At 42.5% G+C, this 11,405-nt stretch overlaps 1 protein-coding gene across 1 annotated transcript; it reads left to right on the top strand.

Annotated features, from left to right (window-relative positions):
* The first annotated feature begins 1,755 nt into the window (after window positions 1-1,755).
* fzd9b (frizzled class receptor 9b) lies at window positions 1,756-6,205 on the top strand. The gene has a single exon (XM_086164799.1). It carries the CDS (start codon window positions 2,193-2,195, stop codon window positions 3,945-3,947), a length of 1,755 nt encoding a protein of 584 aa, XP_086020925.1. The 5' UTR covers window positions 1,756-2,192; the 3' UTR covers window positions 3,948-6,205.
* Window positions 6,206-11,405: the final 5,200 nt, after the last annotated feature.

The following is an 11,405-nucleotide window of genomic DNA, read 5'->3' as shown; positions in this document are numbered from 1 at the left end:
GTGCCGCCCTGAGGCTGCATTTAAAGTGTAATTGTTGCATTCAGATTAAATACTGTGAATTGACAAAAGTTTTGAGCCCCTGTTTCTCTAACCAGTCCACGGAAACATTTTCATGCATAAAACTGGTCCCTGGTACAATAAAGGCTGGGGACCGCTGGGTAGAGGAAGGAAAAAGTGTGGCAGGAAAAGGGGCACCAGCAAAAGGGATAACCGCAGCCTTACGCAGATTGTCGAGCCAAATCCCTTCCAGGAACTTCACAATGGTCCAAAGTTCTCTTTTCATATGAAAGTCTTTTTTGCATGTCATTTGGAAATGAAGGTGCCTGAGAGGGAGAAGAGTGGAGATGCACAGAATCCACATTGCTTGAAGTCTAGTGTGAGGTTCCCATTCAGTGATGATTTGGGCTGCCATATCATGTGATGGAGTTCATCCACTGTGTTTTCTGGAGTCCACAGTCAACAGAGCCATCTACCAGGAAATTTTAGAGCACTACATACTTCCTTCTGATGACAAGCTTTATGAAGATGCTGATTTCCTTTCCCAGCAGGACTTTTCACCCATACTGCTAAAGGTACCAAAAGATGTTTCAGTGACCATGGTGCTCCTGTGCTTGATTGGCCAGCAAACTTGACTGATCTGAACCCCATAGAGAATCTATCTTTTCGGAGAGCCTGACATTTCTGTTTAAAATTTTCTGTATTAATTGGTCAGGTGTTATATTAAATTTTCTAGTGTAAAGCACTTCAAGACAACTAGGTGATTAAAGCCTTGTAAGTGGGGACCATTTACCATATGTATGAGGTTTAAACTGCCAGGCAGGAGGTCTAGAGGAAGAATGAGGAGGAGATATAAACTGAAAAAAGGATATGAAGCTAGTTGTTGTGAGATCCAGGACATAGGATCAGTTAATTATATAAGTTAATTTGCTGTGGTGACCCCTGAGGGGAGCAGCTGAAATATAAGATAAGATAAACTTTATTGATTCCCATCGGGGAATATCCTTTGTCACAGCAGCGCAACAGTTATAATTTCAAAAACCAAAAAAGGGAAATAAATATGAATATAAATATAAATAGAAAGAAGTCAGAAGATACCAAGACATCCACAAATAAATAGCAGCAACAACAACAGCAACAAAAGCAACAGTATCAGGGATAATAATTGACAACATAAAGGGATGGTAAGGGTGAAAAATACACAACCAGAACTAAACAATAGCAATGGCAAGAATAAAATAAATAGAAAAAAATAGGCAGGATGTGTGCGGGCTGGGAGCAACATGGATAACCAAGACAGCCGAGTTAGGGCATGACATGTGACTGGATGAATGGGGTAAGTGAATGGGGTAAGGTAGTGAAATGTTGATAAAGGAGGAAAAGCATGTTCTTTTTTAAAGCATATATTTTTGTTTTTACTTATTTGGGGACGATTCTTCTGTCCTTGGAAGTTTTCTCCAGAGGCTTTCAGAAACATTGTGAAAACCCTTCATGAAGAAGAGCACTTTTCTGTCACAGTGTAACAGTGCACAGATCATTTGTGGTAGTATTTGGTTTTATCGAAGCAGAAATTGCACCGTTTGAATATGGTGTCTTTAATAGAGGAATTTGACCTCCAGCCAGCATCTGTCTGTTCAGCGCCTGCACGATGCGTCGCGTGTAATGTGAGCGTCACGCAGCGTCATCGACCCCCGACCCCCCTCCCCCTGACTCAAGTCCTGCTGAAATGCTCTCTTAACTTCATTGCCGAGCCAGGAATCGGAGAACGGAGCGGCAGCTAAATAGACGGCCGAACAAATAGGGACGGTCGCCGCTAAAATAGCTTTCCTTGAACAGCAAGAAGCGGCTCAACTCTCAGCAGCAGTACCTTCAATCCGCTGGCGGACGGTAACGGTTGGCTGAAGGATTTAACACCCCGTTTTTTCAAGAGTTTTTGATGTTCGCCTTCCCTCCGCTGTTTGTCAAAGTTTCCGATTGTGACGTTCTCGTTATGGACGTTAACCTCGACCGTCAGTGGGATTGATTCGATCCAGTTGAAGCTGTTAAAAGACCGCGCGACTTCGCGTGCGATTTTTAAACGGGCAGAATATTCCAAAACTGGATGATGGGGAAATAGTGAACATCGCCGGAGCCTTGTTTTTCTTTTGACTCTCCGGAGACTTTTTTGAGAACACGGAGCTCCGTTTTTGACTACAATGCTGAGCATGGATGGTTGTCCGTTGAAGGTAGTGATTTTTTTGTGGTGTCTGCTGGTGATTTCTGGCTCCAGCTTTGAGATTGGATCCTATGACCTCGAGCGAGGAAGACCAGCAAAGTGTGAGCCCATCGTGATCCCCATGTGCGAGGGGATTGGCTACAACCTGACCCGGATGCCAAACTTTATGGATCATGACAACCAAAAGGAGGCCGCCATCAAGCTGAATGAGTTTGCCCCATTGGTGGCCTATGGTTGTGACATGCATCTTCGCTTCTTCCTCTGCTCCCTCTATGCCCCCATGTGTACTGATAAAGTGTCCACCTCCATCCCTGCCTGTAGACCCATGTGCGAGCAGGCCAGGGAGAGGTGTGCTCCTATCATGAAAAAGTTCAGCTACACATGGCCAGACTCGCTGGATTGCTCCAAGCTACCAACCAGAAACGACCCAAATGCCCTGTGTATGGAGGCCCCTGAGAATGAAACCAGAACAGAGGGCAAGAAAGGCGAGGGGATGCTTCCAGTTCCAGCCCGACCTAGGCAGCCAGGTACCAGCAGTGGGCGTATGCCTGGCAGCATGGGGTCCTGCGAGAACCCAGATAAGTTCCAGTTTGTAGAGAAGAGCCAGTCTTGTGCGCCACGCTGCTCCCCTGCCATCGACGTTTTCTGGTCCAGGCAGGATAAAGACTTTGCTTTTATCTGGATGACCGTATGGTCCATCCTGTGCTTTGTCTCAACCGCTTTCACCGTTCTCACTTTTCTCCTGGAACCACACCGCTTCCAGTACCCAGAGCGTCCCATCATTTTTCTCTCTATGTGTTACAATGTCTACTCTGTGGCTTTCATCATCCGTTCAGTGGCTGGTGCTGAGAACATTGCCTGTGACAGGGAGCATGGTGAGGTGTACATTATCCAAGAAGGCCTAGAGTCCACTGGCTGTACCATCGTCTTCCTCATACTATACTACTTTGGGATGGCGTCTTCAATCTGGTGGGTCATACTTACTCTGACCTGGTTTTTGGCAGCGGGGAAGAAGTGGGGCCATGAGGCCATAGAGGCCCACAGTAACTATTTCCACATGGCTGCCTGGGGCATCCCTGCCTTAAAGACAATCATCATTCTCACAATGAGGAAGGTGGCAGGTGATGAGCTAACAGGACTGTGCTACGTTGGAAGTATGGATTCAGGGGCACTTACCGGGTTTGTCCTCATTCCACTCTCCTGTTACCTAATCATCGGCACATCTTTCATCCTTACGGGTTTTGTTGCACTCTTCCACATCCGCAAAGTGATGAAGACGGAGGGCACCAACACAGAGAAGCTGGAGAAGCTCATGGTGAAGATCAGCATCTACTCCATCCTCTATACAGTTCCAGCCACCTGTGTTATAGTTTGCTACTTTTATGAAAGGCTGAACATGGACTACTGGAAGCTTAGGGGGCTACAGATGAAATGTGGCTCATTTAGCGGTCACAGCAGTGACTGTTCACTGCAGGTGTCTGTGCCCACTGTGGCCGTGTTTATGTTGAAGATCTTTATGTCGCTGGTGGTGGGCATCACCAGTGGGGTGTGGGTGTGGAGCTCTAAAACTTTGCAGACCTGGCAGGGTCTGTGCAGCAGGAAACTGGCAGACAGGACTAGTAATAGAAAAACCTGCAATGGAGTCAGCTGCAGCAGCACACACTGCCACTACAAATCTCCTACTGTGGTTCTGCATATGGCCAAGGCTGAATTAGACAACCCAACGCATGTCTAGCACACAGCTGCATAGTCTCTCTCTCACTCTCTCTCTCTCTCTCTCTCTCTCACTCTCTCACTCTCATTGGGGGCACTGTGGCTCAGGGGGTTAGAGCAGTCATCTTTGGAACTGAACATTTGATTCCCATGCTTCTCCTAATCTGTCGTGTTGTTGAGTAAGACACTGAACCCCTAACTGGTCCCCAGGCGCTGCTCAGGACCTACCGTCTGCTCGTGGTTTATCTATGATGGGTTTAACGCATCTGTCAAATTTTGGTGATGTTTTGTTGTATATTTAACTGAATGTGACAGTTAAGGTGTTCTTTCTTTCTTTCTTTCTTTCTAACACACACAAATACTTTTCCTGTGTAAGGAGCTGCTAAAAGACCTGAGAAGGTTGACTTCTGTTGTCACTCCTTCTGCTGCTGCCAAGGGATATATGAGTGTCACTATAATCCACAAGCAGTATTCGGAAAATAAAGGGAAAATTCAAATACTGCTCCTTAGGTTTTTCCTTTTTCATACATTTTTGTGCTGTAGACTCTTTCAGTATTGTCAAGCAAAGAGACTGAAATGGGAGGTTTCTTTGGAAATATTAATCTGTTACCCTTCTTGAAAGTGGCACAATTAGCTGTGTAAATGTTTTATTTATTGTATATATATTTTATTTAAGTTGTCTGTTACCAGATTTTGTGTTTAGATACATTTATTAAAGGTCAAGAGAAATGAAGTGCCTTTTATAAGAACACTGGCTTCAGCCTTTATGGAGGATAATAAATGTAGAGTTAATTTTCACCTCTTACAGCTTGCTCTTATTCTTGTCAAATATCTGCAAATGAATATTTAAGGTTAAACTCAGTTTTAAGATTTCATTGTTATAATTGTGGTGTGTAATCACAGGTTTTTTCATGTCCTATGTCTTATGGGATATACACATTCACAGTAGATCTCCCATGGAACTGTGTTGTCTTCCATACAGATGCCATATCCCAGAGGCATTCCCAACAATAATCCTCAAAGAGAATTAATGATGAAAAGAGGGACAGACCAAGCAACAGTAATGCTTGCATCATTATTTTTAAAATGGTGAAGCAGTGTGAAGAATATGTTTTAAGTAATGGTTATTTTAATCCTTCCTTAGAATCACTGCTGTTGCCCTCTTGCCATGTCATTTAATTCCTTTAAAAATACTCAGAGGATGGTCACATCCCTATTTTACAGGACTAAATTACATATAACATTTGTATTTGCTACTGGTACATATCGGCTACTGAGCTGATATGTGCCTCACATCATAAAACATGAGAAATACCTGAAATCATATCTTTGTTAAGGTCATATCAGTTGATATATTTTCATTTTCAATTACATGATTTATTTGTAACTTATATAAAGTAAGTTATAGCACATTTAAAGTAGGATGGGACATTATAACAAATGTAGTTATTTAATGTAGTTGCCTATTAAATTAGAAATAAAGGCATATGTTTTATCATACTATCTTATGATAATAAATGAGACTTGCAAGAAATCAATGTAATTATTGCTCAAATTATTTTTTCAAGCACCACTGTCATGCAGTGAAAGGTAGCTTCGAGTAAGAAACCACAATTTCAAAATTCAATGAGTTGTTTTCAAAAGAAATTCTTTCCGTTAAAAGATGGTGTTCCATGTGCGTACCTGAACTCCATGTCATCAGCTTCACAACATTGTATTGACAGCTTGGAAGTTATGAAGACCAGGGGATTACTTTTGCCTCATCAATATGAAAGGAACCTGCATATCTTAAGTTGACCTGTTCTTGCTAAAGTTGTCTTGATTTCAGTTTTCCACCTCTTGGAATACAGCACAGTAAAATTCACTTCTGCTGCATCAACTTATTTTAATAATATGGATCAGTGCAATGTCTGAATTAACTCAAAATGATTTCCTTCCTCCTCCAGAATCAGATGTGGATTAACAGCCAACATCCTGTCCTTGTTCTATTTTCATTACTCAGCCATTGTAGACATTGTCCACAGCTTTGCAAGCAAGTACTAGACTCTCTGACACTGTGCAGATCAGATTTAACCATAAAAAGGGTGAGTTTTGCTTTAACATCATTCACAGCCGGAAAGTGAGCAAGTGGTGTTACAACAACACGTTCCAATTCATGGGTATCTAACTGGGGCGTGTGCTTTCTCCCTAGCTTACACCCCAGTGACGGGATCCAGAGAGGCCAAACACATGCTGTGTGAGATCCAAACCAGCTTGTCCCACCTGTGCTATGCCACAGATTAGATAGGAAGGAATTTGGGTGGGGGTGGGGGTGGGGGGTTAAAGTGTCAGAGGGTTATTTGAATGTTTCCTTCACTGCACTTACGCCATTCCATATTAGTTTTCCCCCATTTTCTCACACATTGCTTCATATCACCAACCCCTCATTATCAAATAACTTTTACCAGCCTGTAGTAAAAGTTATCATTTCAATACATAAACAAATCCCATGTTTGTATGTTGAGTGTAAGTAAATTAATTTCTTTTACCAACAATTGAAACACCTCTTAAGTTCAAAGCTCAGGACAACATTTTGCATGTTTTCTACTTTCCAATTGTTAAGAATATAAAATAACTCCACATAAGCCACCAAATTGACTTTGTTTGACACACTGTTTGGCCACAAGTATGCGCTCACCTGCCTTGACTCACATATGAACTTAAGTGACATCCCATTCCTAATCCATAGGGTTCAATGTGTTGGTTCACCCTTGGCAGGTGTAACATCTTCAACTCTTCTGGGAAGGCTGTCCACAAGGTTCAGGAGTATGTTTATGAGAACCTTTGACTATTCATCCTGAAGCAAATTTGTGAGGTCACACTGATGTTGGACGAGAAGACCTGGCTCTCAGTCTCCACTCTAATTCGGGTTGAGGGGTTGAGGTCAGGACTCTATGCAGGCCAGTCAAGTTCATCCACACCAGACTGCGTCATCCATGTCTTTACAGACCTTGCTTTGTGCACTGGTGTACAGTCAAGTTGGAAAAGGAAGGGGCCAGCTCCAAACTGTTCCCACAAAGTTGGGAGCATGGAAGTGTCCAAAATGTCTTGGTATACTGAAGCTTTCAAAGTTCCTTTCACTGGAACTAAGGGCCCAAGCGCAGTTCCTGAAACGCAACCCCACACAAATAATATCCCCTCCACCAAACTTCACACTTGGCACAATGCAGTCAGACTAGTACAGTTCTCATGGCAACCACCGAACCCAGACTCATTCATCAGATTGCCAGATGAAGCACAATTTTGTCACCGCAGGGAACACATCTCCACGCTCTAAAGTCTAGTTGCAGCATGTTTTACACCACTGCATCTGGTGCTTTGCATTACACTTGGTGGTGTGTGGCTTGGATGCAGCTGCTCAGCCATAGCAACCCATTCTATGAAGCTCTCTGCGCATTATTCTCGAGCTAATCTAAGAGCCACATGAAGTTTGAATGTCTGTAGCGATTGACTGCAGAAAGTTGGCAACATATTTGCACTATGCGCCTCAGCATCTGCTGACCCTGTTCCATTAGTTTGTGTGGCCTACCACTTTGTGGCTGAGTTGCCGTCGTTCCCAAACACTTCCATGTTCTTATAATACAGCTGCCTGTTGACTGTGGAAAATGTAGGAGCGAGAAAATTTCATGACTGTATTTGTTGCACAGGTGGCATATAATAACGATTTGTCCTTTTTTTAAATCCTCGTGGGGAAATTCGTTTCTTGCAATTAACCCACCATGGATGAACCATGAGCAGTAGACTGCCATCCAAGCGCCAGGTTAGAAGTTAGGGGCTCAGTGTTTTGCTCAACAACACTTTGGCACACCAGGAGTTGCTGGGAATTGAACCACGAACGTTCGGTTCCAAAGACAATTGCGCCCCCTCCTGCGCAAGCCACTCCTACTCCCACTCCTATCACAGTTCCACACTGGAATTCACTGAGTTCCTGAGAGTAACACAATCTTTCACAAATGTTTGTAAAAATAGTCTGCATGCCTAGGTGCTTGATTTTATAAACCTGTGGCCATGGAAGTTACTGGAACACCTGATTCCGATTATTTGGATGGGTCATTGCTAATAAGCTCTGTCTGAAATCTGCATGTTTTTTTCAATATAAATGATAGATTGGGGATCAGTGAGGAGAATTTTCACTAAGGAATCAGATCAATCTCAACATTGCTTGAAGTGATGACTCAAATGTAAATCAGCTGTTTTTCACTGTCTCCAGTAAATGAATGGTCTATGATTCAACTATAACTTCTGCAACTGAAGTTATTTGAGTGAATATTATCATTCATCCATCCGTCCATCTTCTGCTACTTATCCTGCACTCAGGGTGCAGGTTAAGCGGATTCCCAGCTGTCATATGGCAAGAGGCGGGGTACATACTGGACTAGTCGCCAGTCAATCGCAGGGTTAATATTAATGAAAGAGAATAATGATAATTAATATCATTATTACAATATGAGAAGTGTTTGCTGTTACTTTTTCTACAAGTATGAATTTTATCACTATTTTTTCATGAGATTGACAAAAAACAGAATTCGATAGAGTTATGGTGCCTTTGGCACCAGTGATCCACTGCTGGGAATATCACACGCACGCACGCACACACACACACACACACACACACACACACACACACACACACACACACACACAGACACACACTTGAGTTCTACAATACTGGAGAAGCCCCAGTCAATCAGCACAGAGCCTATTCTGAAGTCCCATATTCCAGTAATGTCCAATTTCAGGTGTAAGTAAGGCTTGGTCCCTCTTGAAAATTTTTGTTCGGTTGTTGCTTCCTTCTGTTTTTCTTCACGTCTGTCTCAGGAGGATAAATAGTGTCAGCATTGGTTGCTCCGAGCAGTTGCTTCGCTTGAGCCTATAGTGAACTCTACTCAGAGGAAGGGCAACATTTTTCTTCATAGCTTGATCAGAAATATTTCACTGTGGCCACTTTGAGCTCAGAAAAATATTGATTCTACATTATTGCAGAATATTTTCTTTGGATTTTTTTTTTTTGTTCTTTGATAAGTCAGACAAAACACTGCAGCTATGCTGCTTTAGCTCCTCAGACTATGGTTTTGTCTGCAGAAAAGAAATGTGTCCATTCGGTAATGGATCTGATTAAAAGCTACTATTATGGCACCAGTGGCCCCTTCTATAGCCCTTCACCTCCCTCATCCACACACACACACACACACACACACACACACACACACACACACTCACAAACAGAGAGAGAGAGAGAAAATAAAGCATCTTTCATTACCCTTCCCTCTCCAGTACCTCACCCCCCCTTGAGCACTATCCCTTTCCTGTGCTGTTTTGATGTGTAAATGAGTGCATTGAAAACCTGCAGGCCCCCAATGAGATGCTGTCCATGAAAATGCGGCAGTCAGAGAGCACCAAAGTTCACACAGCTCACCACTCCTTGCCGACAGACTCCGGCTCAACACTGCTGTGTTGCCCATTAGAGCAAACACACACAGGCACATGCTGACTCATATCATCATGTAGACATAAACATTTACACACTGACCTCTGAGATGAATCATCAGTAGGAACTCACAAGAGCAAGCGTGAGAATTTGGCCTTATTTTTTTGTGGAAATTAAGCTAGTGTCAAGTGTGTGAAGTCTTGCAGCAACCTACTTATCAATGTGCAGTGTTAGTCATGTCAATGAAATTTAAGTGTTTAGATGGTCAAATTTAAATTCTGTTATGAATATTTGTGTGTCTTCATTTTTAAAACCATAGGAGAATAAGAATAGGAAGGTTTTTTATATTGTTATAAAGCAAGTCTTAATAAACAGAAGCTTCTGTCTGAATCAAATACCTGCATCTCCTGTGCACTTTGAGAGGTCGAGTTGTCAGTGGAGGTTCTCAGTCATCCCGGTCATGGTCAAGTTTTGTCAAAACTTTCTTCTCGTAGAAACTGGATTTGATTTTTCCCCTGAAGATGGTAACTGAGATTTGGAAACTCCACTACAGTCCTTATGAACTGAAGAAGCCTCTCGGATGAGAAATCTAACATCTTCAAGGGAAAAAAATCAAGCCCAGTTCCTATGAGAAGACTTTGATGAGAGATTGAGTGTATATTATTTAAATTCTCATTTACCGCTGCTTGCTATCAGTTGAGCAACCCAAAAGCTCGCTCGAACAGAGGACTGGTTCAGCTGAGCTTGGTATACAAAGGTACTCCGCTGAACTTACAGTCCACTTTTTAGTTTTGAGAGTTTGTCTGCTCGCATTTGGCCTTGCAAGCTATTATACTTGTCTTTGTGACAGGATTCATAGTGACGGCGCAGATTGTATTCTTTGAATACAGCCACTGTCTCTTGACAGATGAGACAAACAGCTTTTTCTTTGAATTAAACAAAAAAATAAACATTTATCCATTGCAGGTTAAATACCCTACATTCTGAATCTATTTTTCTCTTACCTGATCTTTTCGCCATTATTCCGTGTTATTTGACAGGGGTGTGCCCAGGATTTTTTTTGGGGGGGGGGGGGGGGGTTTCAGATAAGGCAGAGACTGCAGAAGGGTGGAGTAGAATGTTACATTCTATGCATGTACAAGTCATGATAACGTGTCCAGAAAGAAAAAAAAATCATAATGTGGTATTGTTCAGGGCCTGGAAAAATGTGAAGGCAGGCCGTATCCAGCCCCTGGGCTGTAGTTTCGGGACCACTGATATAGAGTATTCTTTTGTGTAAGGCCTTATTCCTTTCCATTTTTGAAGTTAAAATCCTCAGCCCAGGGGTTATGAAAATGTATATGCAGGTATTTGCCATGGGTCATTTTTCAAGTAAAGAGGCAAAAGAAAATCTGATACAGGTGATACATTTGAGCATGAAGATAGGGTTATACTGCTACTTGGCCAAGGATGGAGCTTCATCAGAGTGCAAATTGCTAAAAAGGCATAAACATAGAAAATGAAAAGATAACATGAAGAATGCAGTGCAGAAGGACAAAGTTTCAAGAAAAGAAAATCATTATGCTCCGTCATTTTTTTCTGTGTTTTTCATGTCCTTTGATCAATTAGCAGGAGACAGGAAAGCAAATCTCTCTCATCCTTCAGTGCTCATTCCTTTGCTGTCTGCCCGTGGCTGAGAGAAAGATGAATCCATGAACTGAGGGAGGTTCCGCTGCTTGCTCTTGCTCTCTTAAGCCAACAGCATTACTGTGATCACTCTTAATCTCCATTGCCACTCTGCTGCCATTTCCTCAAATACATTCATAGCATTTCCAATCACATTCCCTTCCTTTCTAATTAGGCACTGTAGAGATTTCAGAAGTCAACACTTTGTGTTCAGTCGCAGGCAGGATGCCTATTTGAGTGAAGAGGTCAGTGATGGCAAGTATTTGTTTGAGGGTTAAATCACAGCAGGCCTTTCATCATGTTGTTGTGTTGCATGATCAGAGGTTTGGGATTATGTAGGTCAGATGT

The sequence above is a fragment of the Fistularia commersonii genome, chromosome 18, assembly GCF_037954325.1.
Source record: "Fistularia commersonii isolate RoL2024-O1a breed Wild chromosome 18, RoL_Fcom_v1.0, whole genome shotgun sequence".
NCBI classification, from domain to species: Eukaryota; Metazoa; Chordata; class Actinopteri; order Syngnathiformes; family Fistulariidae; genus Fistularia; species Fistularia commersonii.
Note: the sequence above shows the minus strand (reverse complement) of the source record. Positions and strands in the feature narration are given on the sequence as shown.

Bases quoted from the DNA above. Each gene is read 5' to 3' on its own strand.
- fzd9b (XM_086164799.1), top strand. From the start codon at position 2,193: ATGCTGAGCATGGATGGTTGTCCGTTGAAGGTAGTGATTTTTTTGTGG.